Source organism: Chiloscyllium punctatum, chromosome 20 (genome assembly GCF_047496795.1).
Source record: "Chiloscyllium punctatum isolate Juve2018m chromosome 20, sChiPun1.3, whole genome shotgun sequence".
In the NCBI taxonomy this organism is placed as follows: domain Eukaryota; kingdom Metazoa; phylum Chordata; class Chondrichthyes; order Orectolobiformes; family Hemiscylliidae; genus Chiloscyllium; species Chiloscyllium punctatum.
In genome coordinates, this window is record NC_092758.1 from 92397509 (window position 1) to 92422211 (window position 24703).

General features: G+C 41.8%; 1 protein-coding gene across 1 annotated transcript in view; it reads left to right on the forward strand.

The window, feature by feature from the left end:
* Positions 1-8715: 8715 nt before the first annotated feature.
* The window catches only part of LOC140491819 (hepatitis A virus cellular receptor 2 homolog), a 69963-nt gene continuing 53975 nt past the window's right edge, over positions 8716-24703 (forward strand). Inside the window, exons 1-2 of the mRNA XM_072590213.1 lie at positions 8716-8788; positions 12584-12931. Of these exons, the coding sequence (XP_072446314.1) occupies positions 8737-8788; positions 12584-12931 (400 nt within the window). The 5' untranslated portion in view covers positions 8716-8736. The remainder of the gene's footprint in view (positions 8789-12583; positions 12932-24703) is intronic.

The following is a 24703-nucleotide window of genomic DNA, read 5'->3' on the forward strand; positions in this document are numbered from 1 at the left end:
GGTTTCGGCTTTCATAACGGGAAATGGACTACAGTGGAACATCACTTATCCTAACAACATGGGTGGGGACTATTTCATTCAGATAATTGATTATTCGGTTAATCAATCATATGCATTTCCTCTGAGGCTTGGAGTTTTTAAAGTCTGCTCCCTGTTCATGAGACTGCTGCAGCACACAGCACACGAAACCCCACCCCTCCCCAAACCCGTCCAACACTGCCCCCTGCCCCCAACTCTGTCAGACACCGTCCCCTGCCCCCAACTCGATCCAACACCACACCCTGCCCCAACCCTGTCCAACACCTTCCCCCGCCCCCAACCCTGTCCAACACCGCCCCCTGCCCCCTCTCTCTCTCCGTCTCTCACACACACATTCTCTCTCTCTGTCTCACACACACACATTCTCTCTCTTTTTCCGTCTCTCACACACACACATTCTCTCTCTCTCTGTCTCACACACACACATTCTCTCTCTCTTTCCGTCTCTCACACACACGCATTCTCTCTCTCTCTGTCTCACACACACACACACACATTCTCTCTCTCTCTCTCTCCGTCTCTCACACACACATTCTCTCTCTCTCTCTCCGTCTCTCACACACACATTCTCTCTCTCTCTCTCTCTCTTTCTTTCACTCACACAGACACAGACACACACACACACTCACTCCTCTACACACACACACACAATGTTTTACTGCAACTTTTTGGAGAGATGTTGGAGAGGGCAATGTTGGAGAGATTATCTGGAGTATGGGGGGTATACCCGTGTATAGAACTCCAGGGAAAATGTGGGGGGAGAGAGAGAGGTGGGAGGTCAGTCATTTGGAGATGGTCCTTAAATAATCACTGTAAACGAAAGATGCGATCACTGTTGGAAACACGTCTTTGATGTAATGTTTCTATCAGGACCTCGAGATCTCCTTCGGATAATCCGATTTTTGGATAATTGGCATATGGATAATCAAGGTTCTTCTGTGTATCAGTTTAAAGTCATGGCATTTGGTATGAAAAGCATACCAGCCACATTTCAGTGACTGACTAATAAGGTCATTGCTGGATTTCCCAACTGTGTGGTTTATATTGATGACCCATTGGGTATTTTTCCAGGATGTTAAACGCTCATCAACAGAAATATTCAACAGTGGAGAAAGAGACTTTAAACTTGGCGTTGGCATTACAACATTTCAGTGTTTACATTACCAGCAGTGCATCTGAGATAATCAGATACACTGATCACAACCCATTGACATTTGTGGAAATGCCAGAGTGTTTTGTTGGACCTTGTTGTTGCAGCCGTTCAATTTGACAATTGTGCAGGCGGCAGGTCGTGAAAACGTGAATGCCGATGCGTTAGTGAGACTTGAATGAGATACAGAGGCAATCGGTGGTGGGTGTGCGACAGTCTGAATTCACATGTAGTTGTGTATGTTTGCATGTTAATAATTAGTATAGTTATATGCATGTTTAGACTACTAACTGGGTTTTTTAAGGGTTTTAAAAATGAAACCATCTTTTGGTATTGATGGTTCATCTTTTTTAAAGGGGTAAGTGTCCCAAAGCTGGGCCCTTTTTTCTAGGAGCTGTTCCTTTTCTCAAGGAGACTGTGTCTTTGATTTTTTTTCAGAGGGGTCATAAACCAGGCTGGCCTCCAGTCAGACTGTTTTAGTACAGAAATGAGAAGGATTTTGAGATGCTTTTTGTTTATACGTAAACAGATGAGACTTCAGGCCAAAGTGGTCATGCTTTAGAAGTGACCTGTATAATGAAAGGGGAGTGGTCAGCTCTCTAGCTGAGCAGTTCAGTCCAGAAGTAGTTGGAAGTTCACCAGTGGACTGTGTGAACAGGCTCTCACTGTTTCTGCCCTTCTAATTCCAACCTGGAAGCATGTGTTCCATTAGTACTGGTTTTTAATGGGGTTTGCTCATTGGGACTGTTGTGTATATTTGGAACAGCATAATTAAGTCTACTTTGGATAGACTGAGTTCTGTAGGGGTTCTTTATTCTGTTCTTTGTGTCCCATTGAGTAAATTTGTGAATAGATGTTTGTCTGTTTTAAACCCTGGTAGTTAACCCCACTAACTTCGGGTAATTTTCATTGTACAATTACCAAAACAAATTGCGAAGTTATGGTCTGGGCTGCCTGCTCAAGAATGTTTTCAGTGGTCTGGCCTAGTCCATAACACAGGCAATTCAGTGTCTGGACTCAGATCAAGCTATTCAATTACAAACATGAACATATTTTCATCAGTTAAAATTCACACAACACCAGGTTTTAGTCCAACAGGTTTAATTGGAAGCACACTAGCTTTCGGAGCGACCCTCCTTCATCAGGTGATAGTGGAGGGCTCAATCCTAACACAGAATTTATAGCAAAAATTTGCAGTGTGATGTAACTGACATTATACATTGAAAATTTGACTGTTAAACCTTTCATCTGTTAGAATACAGTGATAGTTTCACTTCTTTCATGTGTAAATCACAAAAGCTTTTTTAAAAAAAGTTGCATTCTCAGGTTAGCTGTAACAATTGATGTTAGCTAGTCAATATGTTGAAGGTGTTAGCCCCCTGTGTTCTCTGTCTATGCCATGATGTTTAGATTGATTCTAATCTAAAAAGTGAGATAATGGAGTTTTACATGAATTCATGCAGTTTTTGAGCAAAGTACAAAGTAACCCTGAAAGTACAAATTCACCCCACAAAATATATGTGTGCATGTGGGTCTTGTCTGTCTGGGTTGGGGGTTGTGAGTGTGAGAAAGTGTATGTGTGTGTGTAGTGAGTGCAGAGTGTCTTAAGTCTGTGTATGTGTGTATAGGGGTGCCTGTGCATTTGTGAGAGTGTATGTGAGTGTGTGTAGGAGTATCTGTGTGTGTGTATAGTGCAATGGTGACCATTGCTCAATCAGCTGCTAGTGACTATCCAGATTGATAGACTACTCACTCACTGAGTTCAGGTCTCCAAAGACATGGGACTGATGATTAGGGCTATGTTTAACATCTTCTCCTGGCTCTTGAGTGAAACTGGTTTCACTTGAAATTTAATGAATTCATCATTTTGCAGAATCCCAGGTCATCAACACTGTGGGGGCTTCCTTTGATCAGAAACTGAACTGGAGCATCTTTTAAATATTATGGGTTCAACAGTGGTTCAAATACTGGGAATTCTGCAGCAAGTAACTCACCTCCAATTCAAAAAGGGGCTTTCAAAAAGGAGCTGGGGAAAGTACAGGTCCAACATGTGCCATTCAGAGGGAAATGTAGGAACACGATGTTCAGCAAACCCTGGTGGTCTAGGAAAATTCAGGACTGGATAAAAAGGAAGGGTAGGGCTTTTAGCAAGTCGAAAGGGAGCAATTCAGCCTTGGCTATAGAGGAATTCAGGAAATGCAGAAGGGAACTTAAGAAAGTAATTAGAAGAGCACAAAGGGACATGAGAAAGGACTTGCAAACAGGATTATGGAGAATCCTAAGATATTCTATAAATGCATTAAAGGGAAGAGGTTAATTAGGGTCCATTTGGGACCAAGAGTCCAACCTGTTTGTGAAGCTGCAGGATATTGGAAGGATGTTGAATGAATACTTCTTTTTGGTCTTCACTCTGGAAAAGGAGTACATAGGTACGGAATACAGGAAAAGGGACTGTGAGTAACTTGAACAGTTTGACACAAGAAATGGGGGCTGCTGTGTGAGGCAAGGCAGAAAATTTCAGTTGCTCTGACACAAATTTTTAATTCCTCTCTGGCCACAAGAGAATGCCAGAAGGATGAGAAATGTGGTTCCACTTTTTAAGAAAGGTGGTAGAGATCTGCCAGGAAATTATGTAACAATGAGTCTCTCATCAGTGGTAGGGAGACTATTGGAGAAAATTCTGAAGGAGCAAATTTAAAGCGAGTTGGGAGGCATGGGCTAATTAAGGATAGTCAGCACAGCTCTGTCAGAGGGAGGTCATACCAAACAAATTTGTTAGATTTTTGAAAATGTGATCAAGTGCGTCAATGAAGGAAGTTCAGTTGATGTTGATGATGTTGATGGGCCAAAGGGCCTATTCTACACTGCATGAGTCTATGAATATCTACAAGGCAGTAGTCAGTAACATGATGGAATATTTTCCACTTTTCTGAATGAGTTCTGCACCAACAGCAACTCTTCACCATCCTGGACAAGACAGTGCTAGATTGCTGCACCATCCACCATCTTCGACATTCACAGCACCCATCACTGAAACCAGTGACTGCAATGTGTGCCACATACAAGATACACTGCAGCAACTAAAGGTCCTTCAACAGCACCTATCAAACTTGTAAACTCTCTCACTAGAAGGATGAGCAGCAGATACATGGAAACACTACCCCCGCAAGTTCCTCTCCAAATCACTTACCATCCTGACTTCGAAATATATCATCATTCCTTCAGTGTCACAGGATCAAAACTCAGGGATTCCCTTCCTACAGAACTGTGGGTGTTCTCTATACACATGGACCGCTGCGATTAGTCAGCAATGAAAAAAAATTGAAAAACAATTTTAAAAATCAGTTCAAATCCCCTTCATTCACTATGTTCTTGCAATACAACTCTTCAAGGAAAGGAATAGAATAATCCAAATCATTTTCTAAAAGATTTTGGATGAATTTAACAAAGAGAAGCAACCCTAACCATTTTTGCATTTGATGGATGATATGTCCAAATGATCCCTCACAGTTACACATGAATGGTGATGTCGATAAGTGCTTATTTGAATAGTTCTGGAGCTGAATTGCTGGTGCTGTGTTCCACTGACAGTAGATGACTAGTTATTTGGTCGTGCTGATCCTGAGTGTTGGTGAAAAGAAATGTACATTTGTTAAAACTTCATGTCTTGCACTCCTCAGAAAAATTTCAAGAATATTAACTCAAAGGGAAAAACCGCAATTCTTTTACATGAGAAGAGAGGGCTAATTGGTTGCTAAATAGACTCTGATGTATAGAGGCGTGCCATTACAATGCACTCATTATTAACGATTGACAGTCAACAGCCAAACTTTGTTTTGTATTTTTGTAAAATGTCCTGATGAATGTAAGAAAAGCTTAAAAATGTGTCTCTTCAGCAACATGTAGGAGACTATGTAGAACTCTATAGGATATACAGCACAGAAGCATGTCAGTGAACACCCACACCACTCCCCAGTCCATGCCAGTGTCTATGATCCACTTGGATCTCCCTGTAATTCTCACCTAACACTATCATTGGAACTGTCTATTCACTTCTTCAAATGCTTGTGGCTTAAATACAGCAAAACCTCACCTACTCCCTTTGGAAGCAAGTTCCATATTCTTCAAACACTTTTTCTCAAATTCACAGCTGAATTTCTCATTACCATTCTCATCATACCTCATACAGTTCAGGCAGTTTCAGTAATATATAAGAGGATTGCCTTTCACTATATTTAACCATCATTTAAACTTTTTTTCTTTAATTCAATAGCTTCTCTTGCTATCAATGTCCTTTCTCACTTTACCCTTCCTTGTGCTCTTCCTTATTTCATTAACTTTTTGTCCGCATGCATTTTTTGTAGATCCTCCTGCTCTTTCACACTTTTCCCAGTTTAAAGTCTTTGCCTCTGCCTTTGACCTTCTGTCACCTCTGACAAGGGATCAGAAATGCGAGGAGTCCTGGGACAGTTAGTCACACTCTGTCAGAGAGAATAGTGTGACTGACATGTTCTGGAGCAGGGACCACTGTGCTGTATTCAGCTGTTCACATGAACTCAGACATGGAGGACAGGAGTGAGGAGAGCACGGGAAGGGGGTGGGGGGGGGGGTGGGGGCAGCGCAGGGTAGAGCAGAAGAGGGGAGGGTAGGAAAGGGTAGGAGAAGGGAGGGCAGGGGAGGGTAGGGCTGTGTTATGGACCAAGCCAGACCCCCTCAAAATACTTCAGGAAAGAGGACTAGACCTTAACTTTTTCTTATTTTAAAGGCAGATGTAAAGTGGATATTCCAGGATTGATGCAGCTGTCAAATCACTCAGCTTTAAGTAAACAGAATTTGTTTAAACAATACAGGGCGGCATGGTGTCTCAGTGGTTCGTACTATTGCCTCACAGCACCAGAGACCCAGGTTCGATTCCCATCATGGGTGACTGTGTGGAGTTTGTATATTCTCCCCGTGTCTTCGTGGGTTTCCTCTGGGTGCTCCGGTTTCCTCCCACAATCCAAGGATGTGCAGGTTAGGTGAACTGGCCATGCTAATTTGCCCATAGTGTTAAGCGTGTTAGTCAGGGGGAATGGGTCTGGGAGGGTACTCTTCAGAGAGTTGGTGTGGACCTGTTGGGACGAAGGGCCTGTTTTCCCACTGTAGGGAATCTAATCTAATCTACAGTTGAAACACAAACAAAAGAAAACAGAATTTCGAATAATTTAATTATTTAAAAACCCAACCGAGTCAAAACCGCAACTTAATTTTGGAGCTGTCCTAATTCTCGTAACAGGGTACTGAGTATAGGAGTTGGGAGGTCATATTGTGACTGTACAGGACGGGGCAGGATAGGGCAGGCCAGGACAGGCTACTCAGATCAGCAGCCACTAAATTACTGCTTCAGCTTTAAATGATGTACCAGGGCAAAGAAAAGTTAATACAACCTGCCCTGCATTTACTGTAGTCCACCAAGGCACACAATGAAGGTCGGTGTGATGAAACGATGGCTTTTGGAGGTGTATTTTGTCCTTCTTTTAATGAAGAGAGGTTGAGACAGAGGTAAGAGAGCAATTTGTTCCAAGCCGATAAAGTAAACAACTTGTGAGGCCTTAGAGTTTTTTAAAAAGTTGGAACAATAGAATCAGCCTGAATGGGTGGAGTCAGGCTCCCATAGAGCCGGGGTTTTAGATTAGTTTTCAGCAGTTGTTGAGATTTTGGAGCTGGATTTGGAAACTGTTCCTTTTCCCTCTCTGTTACAATTAAAAGCTTGAGTTCTCTTCCTGCTGCCAAATTGCTTGTGAGAAAATATTGTTTACTGACTTTGCCTTTGCCAAGAGTGTGCTTATGTGATGTTACTAAATCGGAACAGTTGCCGTTTAGTAGCTAAACAATCTATTATTCTGTTATGTTTTCCAGAAGAGTTACAATTATACCAATCCTTCATTCCTTTGTTTGTATTTTATGTTTGGGATATTAATAAAGTGTATTTTGCATAAAACCGAGTAGTGTAAACAATCAAATTACATTTGAAATACAGCACCTTACCCTTGCCTTTAACTAAGATAAAGGTTAGGGTGTAGGCTATCTCCTGGATATATTTAAGCGGATTTGGTCTGCTCCATAACATTGGATTTCCACAAAGATGACATTTTTTCTTAACGATATCCTCAGAAAGATGGTGCTGGCTGCAGGTAGGGTCATCACCTTTAGGCACACGCTCCTCCTCCACAGAAAGTTCAAATTTGGAATTCCATCCTATTCATATTCAGGGTGGTCAACAACCACTTCTACTGCTCAGTGATTGGTTAGTTCACATGTCTTTGTGCACAAGTTTTAAAAGTCTGGCTGCATTTCACCTTGACATTGGCTGTAGCTGCGTTGAACTGTACAAACAGGTAAACCAGTAGGGGAAGGAGAACATTATAAAACTTAGAATTTAAATATTTTGAATTGGAGCTGCCAAACCGTTAGAGCAATGTTGATTTGTTCATTTGCCTCTTTCAGATATACTGGTCCCAGTTGCAATGCTATGTCTCTGCAGAAGAATGTGAAAAATTTAAGCCGCAGTCCCAGAAAGTGGCTTGATTGAATGGATCAAGCTGAGCATTGGCAAGTTGCAACATTATGACCTTATGTGATAGATGTAGAATTCTAAAAGCACAATTCACGTTGCTTGCAGGAAAGCTTGATCAAATGTCAATCACAAGACTATTGATTTGAATTCTTTTACATCCTGTCTCCAGACTCCCCCAATGAAATAAAGACAGGAAGGGCTAAGCACACACTGTTGATCTGTCCTATCCTGGGATAGCTGGGTGGAATTGGAGAGCACTGGTGATGCCTGCATCCTGAGCAGAACCATGCAGATGACAAGTGTATTGGAGACCACTAATGCAACCAGGGGAGGTGCTTGAGGGACTCACTTGTTTTTCAAAGGGTTTCAAATTGGAGATATGGTATTGCACATTGGTCTTGCCCTTTGGGAATTACCTGACAGATAACTCGCTCTGTTCAACAATTGTTTCATTACCAATTCTCCCCAATTTACTGTTGTACTCTTCAGTGAAAGTTGGCCTTTTGAAAATCTGTACACTCTCAAGCAGCTATCCCATGATGCCATTTTCCAGAGCTTTGAAATGGACATATTAATGAGTGGGCCTCTGAAAATAAAAGGGGCTCACATTTTCTGAGTGTTGGTGGTTGCATGTTTGAGCTCAGTGATGCAAATTTAGCAGAACTGACCTTTCAGAGATTTTCCAACAGACCCAAACTGAAACTTCACCATACAGAGATAAGTTTTTCTCAAAATAAACTTGTGATGAAAATTAATTTTGTGTCCATTGTGTATCAGTGGTAAATATAATGTGGAAAATATTTGAATGAAAATACCTGCTTCATTTTACAGGGGTTGTATATTACAAGAAGCACAACACATGTACATACAAAGGAAACTCTCGCCACCGACTTTAGTGAAAACCAGAACTAGAAACAGAAAGTTTAAATCTGACCTCACGAATCTGCAGCAGCTGTAACTCAGATAGTTCCAGTCTGCAGTGACCAGCACAATGTCTAATATTGGTTGTGTGGCTCATTTATCTGCACTACTTGTTATTTTAGGTAAGTTTGTGAATTAAAAAATTGAATTTTCATACATTGTTTATTATATTAACACAATTTATTCTTGTACCCAGGACAAAGTGTTTCTGTGTGTGACTGACTGCCCTTTGAGGGGATACAGTCCGATTTCACCAGGGACTCTAAGTGGGGAGGAAGTTACAAGATTAAATAACAAGGACTTGGCTGCATAGACTACATTTTGTATTCCTTTCAGTTTAGAATGTTGGATGAATTATTGAAGGCTTTTAAATAGATAAAGGAACCCTAACCCTAACCCTAACCCTAACCCTAACCCTAACCCTAACCCTAACCCTAACGGGTTGCACCTGAACCAGAAGGGCACCAATATCCTGGGGGGTAGGTTTGCTTGCACTCTTCGGGGGGGTTTAAACTAATTTGGCAGGGGGATGGGATCCGGACTTGTAGTCCAGCAAGTAAGCTAGCTGTGTGTCAGGATGTCCAAGACTGTAGGGAGGCTGTGGAGAAGGTAGCACCGACAGGGACTACTTGCGGACACAGAGATGGGCTCAAGTGCGTATACTTCAATGCAAGGAGTATCAGAAATAAGGTGGGTGAACTTAAGGCGTGGATCGGTACCTGGGACTACGATGTTGTGGCCATCACGGAAACATGGATAGATGAGGGACAGGAATGGCTGTTGGAGGTTCCTGGTTACAGATGTTTCAGTAAGATTAGGGAGGGTGGTAAAAAAGGAGGGGGGGTGGCATTGCAAATTAGAAATGGTATAACGGCTGCAGAAAGGAAGTTTGAGGGGGATCTGCCTCTGGAGGTAGTATGGGCTGAAGTCAGAAATAGGAAAGGTGCAGTCACCTTGTTGGGTGTTTATTATAGGCCCCCCAATAGCAGCAGAGATGTGGAGAAACAGATTGGGAAACAGATTTTGGAAAGGTGCAGAAGCCACAGGGTCGTAGTCATGGGCGACTTCAACTTCCCAAATATTGATTGGAAGCTCTTTAGATCAAGTAGATTGGATGGGGTGGTGTTTGTGCAGTGTGTCCAGGAAGCTTTTCTAACGCAGTATGTAGATTGTCCAACCAGAGGGGAGGCCATATTGGATTTGGTACTCGGTAACGAACCGGGACAAGTGGTGGGCTTGTTAGTGGGTGAACATTTTGGTGATGGCGACCACAATTCTGTGACTTTCACCTTGCTTATGGAGAGAGATAGGTGCGCACAACAAGGAAGTTTTTACAATTGGGGGAAGGGAAATTACGATGCTGTAAGACAGGATTTGAGGAGCATACGTTGGGAGCATAGGCTGTCAGGGAAGGATGTGGTGGAAATGTGGGACTTTTTCAAGGAGCAGATACGACGTGTCCTTGATATGTATGTACCGATCAGGCAGGAAAGAAATGGTCGTGTGAGGGAGCCTTGGTTGACGAGGGAGGTTGAATGTCTAGTAAAGAGGAAGAAGGAGGCTTACATAAGGTTGAGGAAACAAGGTTCAGACAGAGCAGTGGAGGGATACAGGATAGCCAGAAGGGACCTGAAGAAAGGGATTAGGAGAGCTAAGAGAGGGCATGAAAAATCCCTGGCGGATAGGATCAAGGATAACCCCAAGGCATTCTATGCGTATGTGAGAAACCTGAGAATGACGAGAACGAGGGTAGGTCCGATCAAGGACAGTGGTGGGAGACTGTGTATTGAGTCGGAAGAGATAGGAGAGGTCTTGAACAAGTACTTCTCTTCAGTATTTACGAACGAGAGGGACCGTATTGTTGAAGAGGAGAGTGTGAAACGGACTGATAAGCTAGAAGAGATACCTGTTAGGAAGGAAGATGTGTTGGACATTTTGAACAACTTGAGGATAGACAAGTCCCCCGGGCCTGACGGGATATATCCTAGGATTATGTGGGAAGCAAGAGAGGAAATTGCAGTACCGTTGGCAATGATCTTCTCGTCTTCACTGGCAACTGGGGTGGTACCAGGGGACTGGAGAGTAGCGAATGTTGTGCCCCTGTTCAAAAAAGGGAATAGGGATAACCCCGGGAATTACAGGCCAGTTAGTCTTACTTCTGTGGTAGGCAAAGTAATGGAAAGGGTACTGAGGGATAGGATTTACGAGTATCTGGAAAGACACTGCTTGATTAGGGACAGCCAGCACGGATTTGTGAAGGGTAGGTCTTGCCTTACAAGTCTTATTGAATTCTTCGAGGAGGTGACCAAGCATGTGGATGAGGGTAGAGCAGTGGATGTAGTGTACATGGATTTTAGTAAGGCATTTGATAAGGTTCCCCATGGTAGGCTTATGCGGAAAGTCAGGAGGCATGGGATAGAGGGAAATTTGGCCAATTGGATAGAAAACTGGCTAACCGGTCGAAGTCAGAGAGTGGTGGTAGATGGTAAATATTCAGCATGGAGTCCAGTTACAAGTGGAGTTCCGCAGGGATCAGTTCTGGGTCCTCTGCTGTTTGTAATTTTTATTAATGACTTAGAGGAGGGAGTCGAAGGGTGGGTCAGTAAATTTGCAGATGATACAAAGATAGGTGGAGTTGTGGACAGTGAGGAGGGCTGTTGTCAGCTGCAGAGGGACTTAGATATGATGCAGAGCTGGGCTGAGGAGTGGCAGATGGAGTTCAACCCTGCCAAGTGTGAGGTTGTCCATTTTGGAAGAACAAATAAGAATGCGGAATACAGGGTTAATGGTAGGGTTCTTGGTCAGGTGGAGGAACAGAGGGATCTTGGGGTCTATGTACATAGATCTTTGAAGGTTGCCACTCAGGTGGATAGAGTTTGTAAGAAGGCCTATGGAGTATTATCGTTCATTAGCAGAGGGATTGAATTCAAGAGTCGTGAGGTGATGTTGCAGCTGTACAGGACTTTGGTTAGGCCACATTTGGAGTACTGTGTGCAGTTCTGGTCGCCTCACTTTAGGAAAGATGTGGAAGCTTTGGAGAGGGTGCAGAGAAGATTTACCAGGATGTTGCCTGGAATGGAGAGTAGGTTGTACGAGGATAGGTTGAGAGTTCTCGGCCTTTTCTCGTTGGAATGGCAAAGGATGAGGGGTGACTTGATCGAGGTTTATAAGATGATCAGAGGAATAGATAGAATAGACAGTCAGAAACTTTTTCCCCGGGTACAACAGAGTGTTACAAGGGGACATAAATTTAAGGTGAAGGGTGGAAGGTATAGGGGAGATGTCAGGGGTGGGTTCTTTACCCAGAGAGTGGTGGGGGCATGGAATGCGCTGCCCGAGGGAGTGGTAGAGTCAGATTCATTGGCGACCTTTAAGCGGCATTTGGATAGGTACATGGATGGGTGCTTAATCTAGGATAGAAGTTCGGCACAACATCGTGGGCCGAAGGGCCTGTTCTGTGCTGTATTGTTCTATGTTCTATGTTCTATGTTCTAACTCAAAACTAAAGATAGAAAAACTATTCTCTCCAGTGCAGAGTTCAGGACAAATGGGCCCAATCTTAAATTAGGAAAAGCCCATTTAGGGATGAGCACAGCAGGAACTACATCATAAGAAAGGACAGTAAAAATCTGGAAGTATCTCTCCAAACTTCTGTATCTGAGCTCAATTGAAATTGTTTAATTCTTGTTCATTGGAACTATCGAAGCATTAGAAGCAAAGGTGGTTAAGTAGAATTGTGCTACAGATCAGTCTCAATCTAATTAAATGCTGGAACAGGATGAATGGTTGAATGTTCTTGTGTTATAATATCACTGTTCCAGTGATACATACCACTGGTTTGTGACTGGTGCGATTGTTGATTATGTGAATACACTGTACAATGAAAACTGAATGATTATAATGTTTAAATATTTCAGGCCCAGCCACCTGTGTGAGAGGATTAGAAGTGCGAGGAACCCTGGGACAGTCAGTCACACTGCCGTGCACATACTCTGTCCAAAAGCACGGTAAGACTGAAATGTGCTGGGGCAGGGGCCAATGCCCTTCAAATGGCTGTTCAGGTCTATTGTTGAGAACAAATGGGAAAACTGTAATTTCACCAATACTCACAAAACACCAGATGGATGGTAAAATAGAGGAAGGAGATGTATCGCTCACAGTGAACCATCTACAGAAAGGAGACAGTGGTTGGTATTGCTGTCGTGTACAGATTTTTGGTCTTTTTAATGATCAGAAAGTGAGCATCAATCTCGTGGTTTCAGAGAGTAAGTCACTTTAATATTATCTATTCCTCATAGTTCTGTCATATCAATACAGATTCTAGCTGTTGATATCTCTGTTCAGTAGCATGGGATATAATAAGTGTATGGAATGCAGAGGAATGTGCAGCAGATTTAGTGTAAGCTGACAATGAATCTGTTACGATTCTATGCAAAGGACTTTGTGTATTTGTTCCTGTGACTGTACATGGACAAGAGATTGATTTTACTCAGTGCCTTGTTCTCTCTCACAGCTAGAAGCACGTGAACTCAATCCTCAGGTTTCTCCTGCATGACTTGCTGAAAATAGGATGAGATTGAAATGTTTGTCAGCAATATTGAAGCAATCAACTGTTGCTGACAATGCATTGCATGTACATAACTTATGCATTAGAAGTATAACTAATATTTATATTCACATTAATATTTTGATGGGTGGTTTCTGAGCTCACTGTATAAAATAAATCATTCCATTAATATTCTCATGCTACTCAGTGCAATCAGTGGTTAGCACTGCTGCCTCACAGCACCTGGAACCCAACTTGGGCAACTGTCTGTGTGGAGTTTGCACATTCTCCCTGTATCTGCATGGGTTTCCTCCAGGTGCTCCAGTCTCCTCCCACAATCCGAAGATGTGTAGGTTAGGTGAATTGGCCATGCTAAATTGCTCATAGCATTCAGGGATGTGTAGGTTAGGTGCATTGGTCAGGGGTAAAGATAGGATAATAGAGTGGGGGAATGGGTCTGGGTGGGTTATCCTTTGGAGGGTCAGTGTGGACTTGTTGGGCTGAAGGGCCTGTTTCCACACTTAGGACTTCTATGATTCACTGTCTTTCCATAAGGCATGTATACAGGTCTAATTCTGCTCATAAGGCTGATTAAATCGAAGACATGCGTCAGTTTATTTCCTTCTTCTTAGGCTTTGCTCTCTTCTTTTACTGGTTTTGGTGGTTTAACCTCCACTTTACAATTATTCAGTTGTTCTCCCTGCCAATAGTTTGACTTCATATTCCCTATTTTCTGCTGATATTCCAGTTAATCAAACCAAGTGATGGGACTGGGTATTCATTATGGGGTTCTGAACATGTTCAATGTTTTTGATCGAGAAGAACATGATTTGAAGGTGAATCAATGCAACTCAGACAGAAAAAACAGTAAATGCTGAGTTGGCACAATGATCTCTGTACAATCCAATCACTCATGGCCCCACCACATAAGTGAGGCTTAAAATACTATGTCACAGACTTCTTGTTGTTTAGTCTTTTTGGTTCAAACAAATGACAATGATTTTTGCTGTGGTACAGAAACATTAGTTGGATAGCACTGAAAGCTTTCACTGATTGGCTGGCTTCTCTCAAGTAGAAACTCCCACACGTAGTTCCGATGTGACCAGCTGTCGATGAAAAGAAAAGCTCAATATCAGTTCAGATATTGACCCAAACCCTTACCTCAACTCCAACTCCAACCCTAATCCAAACCCTAGACCTTACCCTAACCCTACCCTAACACTATCATAGGTTTTATAGAGAGAGTTGTAACACTGTGAAATGCAACACCAAAGGTAGTGATTGAAATGGAGTCCATTGTTTATCTGTTTGGACAGATCAGAAAGATATTTGAAGAAAATGGGAATAAAGGGACCCGAAACTGAGGTCAGTACATGAGATGACGATTACTGATGATCTTAATGATGAACATTGGCAAGATCTGCAGAACCCACAGTCTGTTTCACTGTCAGTTTGATGGAATTGTAGTCATTTTTGAAATAGACCTGATACCATCATTGATCCATGATGCCTGCATCATCTGAAAGTGGTGAAACACTGGCTGAATAATGGATCTTAAGAGAGTGGCACTACCTTCAGTTTTCATGGCAGTTGAATCGACTGCAAAACATACTAACAGCACATTGACATGAAAGCAAGTAAAGCTGTTCCCTCCCTCTCAAGGGAACTTGGCTGTGCATTTTTGGAACAATAAGGGAATGTGTGTAAAAGTACAATATCTAAGCACAATATTTTTAATGATGCAGTGGTTCCCAACCGCACTAAATTATGTTTAAAATCTGTGTGGAAGTGAGGAGGAGATTCACTTTCCCCGTGGCCACAGCACCTATACACTTATTTTTATTTGTGAACAGTTACAACGGACCTGGGTGACTGTATTAATCCAGTTGGTGAGCTCCCTCCATACAGCTGCCCTCTGTGTTTTAGTGGACAGTGGACATTAGCTGAACATTAGATCTCTGTCCTATGATGGTCTGATTGCAACAAGACATTTAACCTCCAAGGGATTCAGCCACCCAGCTGAACCACTGTGAATCCAATGCATTTTCTGCCATCATCATGACCTTCCCATGAATGGCGATCTGTAGCCCTTTATGAGAATGTCAGATTTTATGGTCTGCTTGTTGTGAGCATAGCCTCATTGGAAGTTCAATATTTTGGAGTTCACTGGGGCAGGATCTTGCAAAGGAACAAGTTTTTTTCTCACAACCTAATCTTTTATAAAATATGGGAGAATAATGAAGCTTCAGGTGATCACATTCACGGTTCTGTTAAATGATATTTCAAAAGTTCAAGTCTGAGATAAAACGTTCATCAGAATATGAAGGGTCCATCTAAGTTTTTGACTCCGACATCATTCTTCTTTCTGTGCCTTTCTCCAGGCAACTGCGGACAAGGATATGACTGATGTGAAAATACTGGGCTTTGGGTAAAGTGTATTCAAGCAAGTTTAGAATATGAATAGAAAACAAAGGCACTGAATATGTCTTGAACGAAATTAGCTTTGAAATTGTTTTCCAAGGCAATAATGACAAGGATTTTTGATTGGCAGATGATCGCTTCTGCAGTGTAGGTGGAAGTTACATGTCAGGGCCCTGCAGAACCTTGACTCTGTTGGAATTGCCCGGAAAGTTAAAAATTCCAAAGGGGAATTTCTCTGTGTCTGGAACCTTCAGAAATTATCCATGTAAATCAGAATTTTCACTGCAGTTAATAGTTATTCTGGGGAAATTAGACAATTAAAAAAACCCTACCTAACTTCTGGGTAACTACCCTCAAGCACAGCTCCCCCATTTCCCTGACACACCCCAAACCCTGACAAGAAACTCACCTTTCCCCATCTCATGAGTTTACTCAGCCAGCCATGACAGACTTGACCCACCCTCAGGATGCAATGCCAGTCCTGATATCTCCTGCTCAACCTCATCCAACTGAAATGCTATCAGTTATTTGGCCTGTATCCCACCTTGTGTCCTGACATTCAACTTGCCTGGTCTGGTACATGCCACAACCTACCCACCTGACATCCGATCCCTACCTGCCTGGCAACCTAACCTCGCACTTACCTACTTTCACAGAAACTGCTGTAGTGTGAAGCTGGATATTTAAATGACAACAACTAACTGTAATGAGAAAGGAGATGTGGTTTACCTTTCCTCGTCTATCCTATTCTATGAGGGACTGGTCAGATTTAAAGTACATGCTGCATTTTTGGAGGAATTCTGATCTGAATCTTCACATCTTATACATTCCTGATAAAGGGCATTTGCCTGAAACGTTGACTCTCCTGCTCCTCAGATGCTGCTTAACTTGCTGTGCTTTTTCCAGTGCCACACTTTTCAAGTCTGACTCTCCAGTATCTGCAGTCCTCACTTTCTCCTTGTTGTTGAATCTCCAATTAGAAAATGCAAAGCTCCTTAACATAAAAAATGGAGAGTGTTAATCTGAGAATGATTGCCTCTTCTCAGGAAATGTGTTCTCCTGATGACTCATTATTTTATAGGCATCTTATGCCAATAAAATTTGGAAATTTCTACTGCTCTTCACTCTGAAGGAGTTATCTGCTAAGCTTTTCTTTGTGAGGTGATGAAGATTGTGAAATTTTTCAGATATTAAGGTATTTTTAAGATATCATTTATTGTAAGTTTGTGTTTTTAGTTTTTAAGTTCGTAACATATTTTCTATGTATCTGAAGCTGGTAAATAACTAGCCAGCATTTCTATAATCATAGTGATTTCTTTTGAAACTGTTTTTGAGGATTAGTTTAGAATTAATGCATTTTGAGTACATTGGTAGGGCCTTACAAGATAAACAAGTTCCAGGTCATAAGGTCGGGAAAGGCATTTTATGCTGTAAGGAAGCGAGTAATTTAGAAAGTGAGTTTTCTTTTACTTAGAAGTTTTGAGGCTGTCCTCTGGAGCCCTTTGATGAAGATGCCTTAATAGACCAGAGCTCCTCGGAGAGAAGGAATATAGTGACACCGGATTATCTTCAAGTGAAGAATTAGTAATAATCCCAGACTAGCCTTTTTGAGATAAATCCCTGAAGAGATTACTTGAAGCTGAATAAGCTTAAGCTCAGATCTATGAATAACTCTAGAAAGAAGTTATCTGCAGCATTAGTCTATAAATGAAAGTGTTGTGACTTACCCTGCCATGATACACAATTCCCAATGTAATCCCAACTGGAAAGTGTTTTTGCTTGTCAGGCCTCTGCCAATCCTTTCTCCCTATTTTTAATTATTATGAATTTTCTATTATTAATGTGATTTGGGAGCTGGGACATCATGCCTGATGCAGTGGGTTGGCAATCTTTTCCTCTAACTTGTGACTTTTTTTTCCATGTGATGTGAGGGCTATTGCTCAGGACAGTATATGTTACCTATCCCTAATTGTCCTTGAGAAGATGGTGATGAACCACCTTCTTAGAATCCTTGCAGTCCTTGTGATGTAGGTATAGCCACAGTGCGGTTAGGCTGGAGAGTTCCAGAATATTGAATCAGTGGTATGGCACTTTTGTGCCAAGTCAGAATGGAATAAGACTGCAGGGGAATTCTCAGACGGTGGTGTTCTCACGTATCTGTAGTCAGGTCCTTTAGATACATGAGAGTCCCAGGTTTGGAATGTGCTGCTGAAAGAAGTTTCGCAAATTACTGCAGTGCAGCTTGTATACGGCACACACTGTTCTCTCTGTGCTTCGGAGGTGAAGAGAGCGAGTGTTCAAGATGTAGTTGGGCTGTCAATCAAGTGGGAGGCTTTGTTCTGGAAGAAGTTAGTCTTTTTGAGTGTTTTGGAGCTGCACTCAACCAAGTGGAGAGTATTCCATCATGCTCCTGACTTGCGCCTTATAAATGCTGCTCAGACTTTGGGGAGTCAGGACGTGAGCTGCTTGTCATTGAATTTTGATCCTCTAACCTGCTCTTGATGACATCGTGATTACAATGCTGGCCATTTAAATTTCTCCTCAAATGGTACCCGTAACAGTATTGGCGTTGGGAAATTCAGTGATGACAATTCACCCTGAAATCTCTTGGCATCCTCCTCATCATTCATCCATAAACTTAGAAACACGACATTTGATTTCCTTATCCAAATTATCGATGTATATTGGGATTAGCTGGGCCCAAGCACTGATCCCTGTGGTACTCTCCCCGGCACTGCCATCCATACTAAAAATGGTCTGTTTATTCCTCTCTGTTTCCTATCTGCCAACGAATCCTCAATCCATGACAGGATATTGCCACTAGTCCATGTGCTTTAATTTTGCACATGGATGTCCTTTAACAAGAGCTCTCTGAAAATCCAAATACACCACATTCACTGATTCTCCCCATCATCTATTCTATTATCCTCAAAAACCTCAGTAGATTTGTCAAACATGATTTGCCTTTCATTAATCCATGTTGCCTTTATGTAATCCCAATGGTATTTTCTAAGTATCTATCATCATATATTTAATTTAGACTCCAGTATTTTCCCTGCCACTGACGTTGGTCTAACTGGGCTGGATTTCTTGGTTTTCTCCTTCTCTGCATTATTCCCCCTGTTTTGTTCTTTCACCAGAATGCAATGTATGCATTCGTTCCTCAAATGTTGACCAGTGCATAACTAGTCTCATGCCTTTTAGCGAACTTCCATAGCCAACTGACACCATCCTCCATTTGCAGTTTCCTTTGTTTAAATTTGATTGGACTCCTTCATTTGCCATCCCAACGAACAATTTGATTATGTTATGGTCATGTCTTCCATAGGATCAATCACAAGAAGATTATTAAATTAGTCCTTTCTCATTACACAAAACCAAATTTAGAACAGCAACCACAAAATCAGAAATTGCTGTGTTTTTACAGCATGCCCACTTTAGTTCTTTATTCATTCATGGGATGAGGGCATCACTGGCTAGGCCATCATTTATTGCCCATCCTGAATTTGCCAGAGGGCAGTTAAGAGTCAACCCCATTGCTGTGGGTCTGGAGTCACGTGTAGGTCAGACCAGGTAAGGATGGCAGTTTCTTTTCCTAAAGGGCATCTGTGAACCAGGTGGGTTTTTCCAAACAATCGACATTGGATTCATGATCATCATTAGACCCTTACTTCCAGATTTTTGTTGAATTTAAATTCCACCATCTGCCATAGCAGGATTTGTACCCGGTCCCCAGAAAATTATCTGGACTTCTGAATTAACAGCCCAGCAATAATACCACTAGGCCAAATCGCTCCCCCTTTGGTAAGAAAATAGAATGTCAGAGTATTATTTAAATGGTGATGAATTGGAAAATATTCATCTTTAAAGAGACCTTCGTGTCTTTGTACACTGGTCATTGGGTGTAATCATCAGAAGGAGGGTCACTGGACTGTCTTCTCTCCATAGAGGCTGCCAGACCTGCAGCAGTTTCTGATTTTGTTCCTGATTTCCACCATCTGCAGTTCTTTAGTTTTATTGATTTACAATAGCAGACTGATGGTTTACTTTAACAAAAATGTGACAGGGCTTTTATTTGACAGAAATTATAATTCAAGCAGAAAGAATGAATCTCTGCCTCTCGCTTTCACCGTGCCAAAGTCTTTGCATAATAATGGGAGATTCTAGTTTTCTGAATGCTTTAAGTCCAATGTTGCCATCTAGCTGATATTCTATGAGGTTTCTAAGTGTCTGCCATTTACACTTGGATTCTCTTTATAAATGGCCAGCACTGCTCATCCTGAACTGCCACCGATATATGGGTTTTTCCTCCAACATGTTTTTGCACCTGAAACAATAATAGTTATGTCAGCTCCCTTAGCATAATATACATGGTCAGAAGTCACAGGGCAGGAAGTTATAGGCCAACAGATTTATTTGAAATCACAAGCTTTCTGAGCACTGCTCCATCATCAGTGAAATCTTGTAATTTGAAATAAATCTGTTGAATTCTAATCTGGTGTTGTGTGACTTCTGACCTTGTCCACTGCAGTCCAACACCAGTATCTCCACATCATAATATACATGGAAATAACATAACAAGAGGTACATGGATGGAAAGGAATCTGGGCCAAACACAGGCAAATGGGATTAGTTCAGATGAGGAAACCTGTTCAGCATGGACAAGTTTGGCTGAAGGGTCTGTTTCTGTTCTGTATGACTCAGTGATTCTGTAAGAACTAGATATGGTTAGTTTGGTACTGAAAATTTCAAAAAGCATTTATAGCAGCTCCTGAAGTTGCAGTCACAAGCAGATAAATGTCTAGACTCAGATCAAGCTACTAAATTACAAACATGAACATATTTTCATCAGTGTCTCATGATTCAAATGGCCCATCTTAGGATGGAGCCTGGACCTTTATACTCTTGGGTAAAAAATTTTCATGTAGCGTCGATGTTACGTGCATATTTCTGAAAGATACACTGCATCCTAGCTGCGATATTGTCTGCTTGGAGAATAGTTGCTATTGTTCAGAACAACGGTAATCATTGGCTGAGTAGGCTATTAGTTGGTAAGATCTAAGTGCTCGATCAGCTGCTTTGGCCATTGACTATCCAGATTGATAGACTACTCACTCACTGAGTTCAGGTCTCCAAAGACATGGGACTGATGATTAGGGCTATGTTTAACATCTTCTCCTGGCTCTTGAGTGAAACTGGTTTCACTTGAAATTTAATGAATTCATCATTTTGCAGAATCCCAGGTCATCAACACTGTGGGGGCTTCCTTTGATCAGAAACTGAACTGGAGCATCTTTTAAATATTATGGGTTCAACAGTGGTTCAAATACTGGGAATTCTGCAGCAAGTAACTCACCTCCAATTCAAAAAGGGGCTTTCAAAAAGGAGCTGGGGAAAGTACAGGTCCAACATGTGCCATTCAGAGGGAAATGTAGGAACACGATGTTCAGCAAACCCTGGTGGTCTAGGAAAATTCAGGACTGGATAAAAAGGAAGGATAGGGCTTTTAGCAAGTCGAAAGGGAGCAATTCAGCTGTGGCTCTAGAGGAATATAGGAAGTGCAGAAGGGAACTTAAGAAAGTAATTAGAAGAGCAAAAAGGAACATGAGAAAGGACTTGCAAACAGGATTAGTGAGTCATAGAATTCCTACAGTGTGGAAGCAGACCATTTGGCCCATTGAGTCCACACTGGCCCTCTGAAGAGCATCACACCCAGACCCTTTGGCCACTTTGAACACTTTGGCCAATCCACCTAACTTGCATATCCTTGGACTGTGGGAGGAAACCCATGCAGGCAAAGGGAGAATGTGCAAATTCTACATAGACAGTTGCCCATGGCTGGAATCAAACCCAGATCCTTGGCACTGTAAGGCAGCAGTAATAACCACTGAAGCATTTAGGATTAGGGAGACTCCTAGGATAATTTACAAATACATTAATTAGAAAAGGTTAACCAGGGAAAGAGTAGGGCCCACTAAGGATGAAGAGTACAACCTGTGTGTGAAGCTGCAGGAAATTGGAAGGGTGTTGGATGAATACTTCTCTTTGGTCTTCACTCTGGAAAAGGAGAACGTAGGTATGGAATTCAGGAAAAGGGACCATGAGGAACTTGCACTGTTAGATAGAGAAAATGGGGAGGCATTGGAGACTGTATTGGACTTCAAAACAGCCAAATCCTCTGGCTTGGATGAATTGCATTCCAGGCTGCTGTGGAAGTTGAGGCAAGAAATTGCAGGTGGTTTGACACAAATCTTTAATTCCTCTCTGGCCACAAGGGAATGTCAGAAGACTGGAGGACGGAAAGTGGATTTCCACTTTTTAAGAAGGGTGACATAAATGAATCAGGAATTTACAGACCGAAGGGTCTCACATCAGTGGGAAGGAAGCTATTGGAAAAAATTCTGAAGCAAATTTATCTCCTCTTGGAGACATAGGTTAATTAGGAATAGTAAGCATAGCTTTGTCAGAGGGACATCATGCCTAACAAATTTGTTAGCATTTTTTGAAAATGCGATCAAGTCTGTGAATGAAGGGAGTTCATTTGATGTAGTTTATATGGATTTTAGTGAAACTTTTGACAAGAGCGGTACTGCTGCCTCACAGTGCCAGGGACCCGAGTTCAATTCCCACCTCAGGCAACTGTCTGCGTGGAGTTTGTACATTCTCCCCGTGTCTGTGTGGGTTTCCTCCGGGTGCTCCGGTTTCCTCCCACAATCCAATGATGTGCAGGTTATGTGAATTGGCCATGCTAAATTGCCCACAGTGCTCAGGAATGTGTAGGTTAGGTGCATTAGTCAGAGGTAAATATAGGATAATGGAGTGGATCTGGGTAGGTTACTCTTCAGAGGGTCAGTGAACTTGTTGGGCTAACGGGCCTATTGCCACAGTGTCGGGATTCTATGATTCTAGAAAAAAAAACATGGGCGACTGACTGAGAAGGTTAAAGCACATGGATTTGAGGGATATTTGATGAGATGCATTAGAAACTAGCTTAGTAGTAGGACACAAAAGGGTAGTGGTAGAAGGCTGTGTGAGTGACTGGGGGCTGGTGTCTAGTGGTGTGTCATAATAATCAGGACAGGCACCATAAGATGTTAACTCTGATTTATCTCCACAAATGTTGCAAGATCTGTTAAGTTTTCAAACAATTTCTGTTTTGTTTCTGATTTACAGCATCAGGGTTTTTTTCCGATTTTTATTTAGTATTGGGACCCTTATTATTTTACATGTATATACATAAATGACATAGATGAAAATGTGGAAGGGATGTTAAGCAAATTTGCAGATGACACCAAGATTGGTAGGTGGTTAATAGTGAAGAAGATGTTTGTAGGTTACAGAAAGGTATAAATGGGTTGGTCAGATGGGCAAACCAGTATGAAAAACTATTTAGCCCCTGATAAGTGTAAGGTGACGCTCTTTAGAAGAAACAAAGTGAGGGAGTATTTAATGAATGGCAGGTGACTGGATAGCTCAGAGGAACAGAGGGATCTTGGGGTAATTATTCACAGATCCCTGATGTCAGCAGAGCATGTGAATAGGATGGTTAAGATGGCATATGGGACATGTGCTTTTGTCAGCCATGGCGTAGAATGTTAGAGGAAGGAGGTAATGTTGGACTAGTACCACATACAAGATGCACTGCAGCAACTAAAGCTCCTTCAACAGCACCTTTCAAACTTGTAAACTCTCTCACTAGAAGGATGAGCAGCAGATACATGGGAACACCACCTGCAACTTTGTCTCCAGTCCAGTCACCATTATAATGGACCAGGCCAGACCCCCCTCAAAACATTTCAAGAAAGTAGCCCGGACCCTTACATTGCTAATTGTTTTAAGCAGGTGTAAGGTGGATATTCCTAGAGTGATGCAGCTGGCCCAACCACTCAGTTTTAAACAAAACAAAATTTATCTGCAAATTCACCGAATGAAACTCAAACAATAGAGAGTAAAATACAGAATAACTTAACCTATCTAAAAACCCAACAGATTATCCTAATTTAATGATGCTGTCCCAAATACTTGCAACAATGCCCATTATTACCCCCTTGGCAAAAAAAGGTAAAGTCTAACCCAGGTCTTACAGGAGAGATGCCAGAAAGAGAGGGAGGATCAGCATGGACCATCATCTTTGGATCCAATAGCTTCTCAACTGACTGCCTGCTAAAACCAAACCAAACCAGAGAAAAGCTGAGCTGGGAGTACTGGCCACTCCCCTTTCATTGCACAAGTGTTTTTTAAAACTTGAAAGCCTGTAGCCTAAGGCAGTATACATTAGCTATAATCAAATTAGCCCTAAAAACTTCAAACCTAGACTTCCTGGAGTCTCTGTGGTCATGAACCTTCTATGAATAAAAAACAAGCACAACACAACATTGTTAAAGGAGCAGCAACATCACACCATCCCCCTTAAAAAAAATGAACTCTTAATATCCAAAGATGGTTTCATTTTAAAACCTCTTAATCTGAAATTGTTGGTACACTACAAGACCCGTATGCCTTACATTGACAATAATCATGCAAACATGTATGACTACACTCTGTTTCAGTCTGCTGTACTCCTGCCATCGAATGCCTCAGTTTCTCATTCAACACTTGACAATGTGTCAGCAATCACATTTTCTTGTCTTGCCATATGCATAATTTTCAAAATGAATGGCTGTAACAACAAGATCCATCTCAACAGCCTAGAATTTTTGTCTTTAAATTTCTCCACAAACCTCAATGGGTTATGATCAGTGTATATGATTGTCTCAGATCCATAACTGGTAACATAAACACTGAAATGTTATAATGCCCACACCAAGCCCAAAGCTTCCTTCACAACTGTTGAATATCTCTGCTGATAAATTTTCAATTTCCTGGAAAAATACCTGATAGGTTTTTCTATCTTCTTATCATCTTCCTGTCAGAGCACACATCACCGACACCCACATCATTTGCACTGATAGCCATTTTGAATGGTTTTACTTAATTAGGTGTGGCTAACACTGGGGCAGTGGTTAACACAGCTCTCAGGTTGTCTAATGCCTTCTGTCAAATGACAGTCTGGTGTTCACTGAAACTTCTT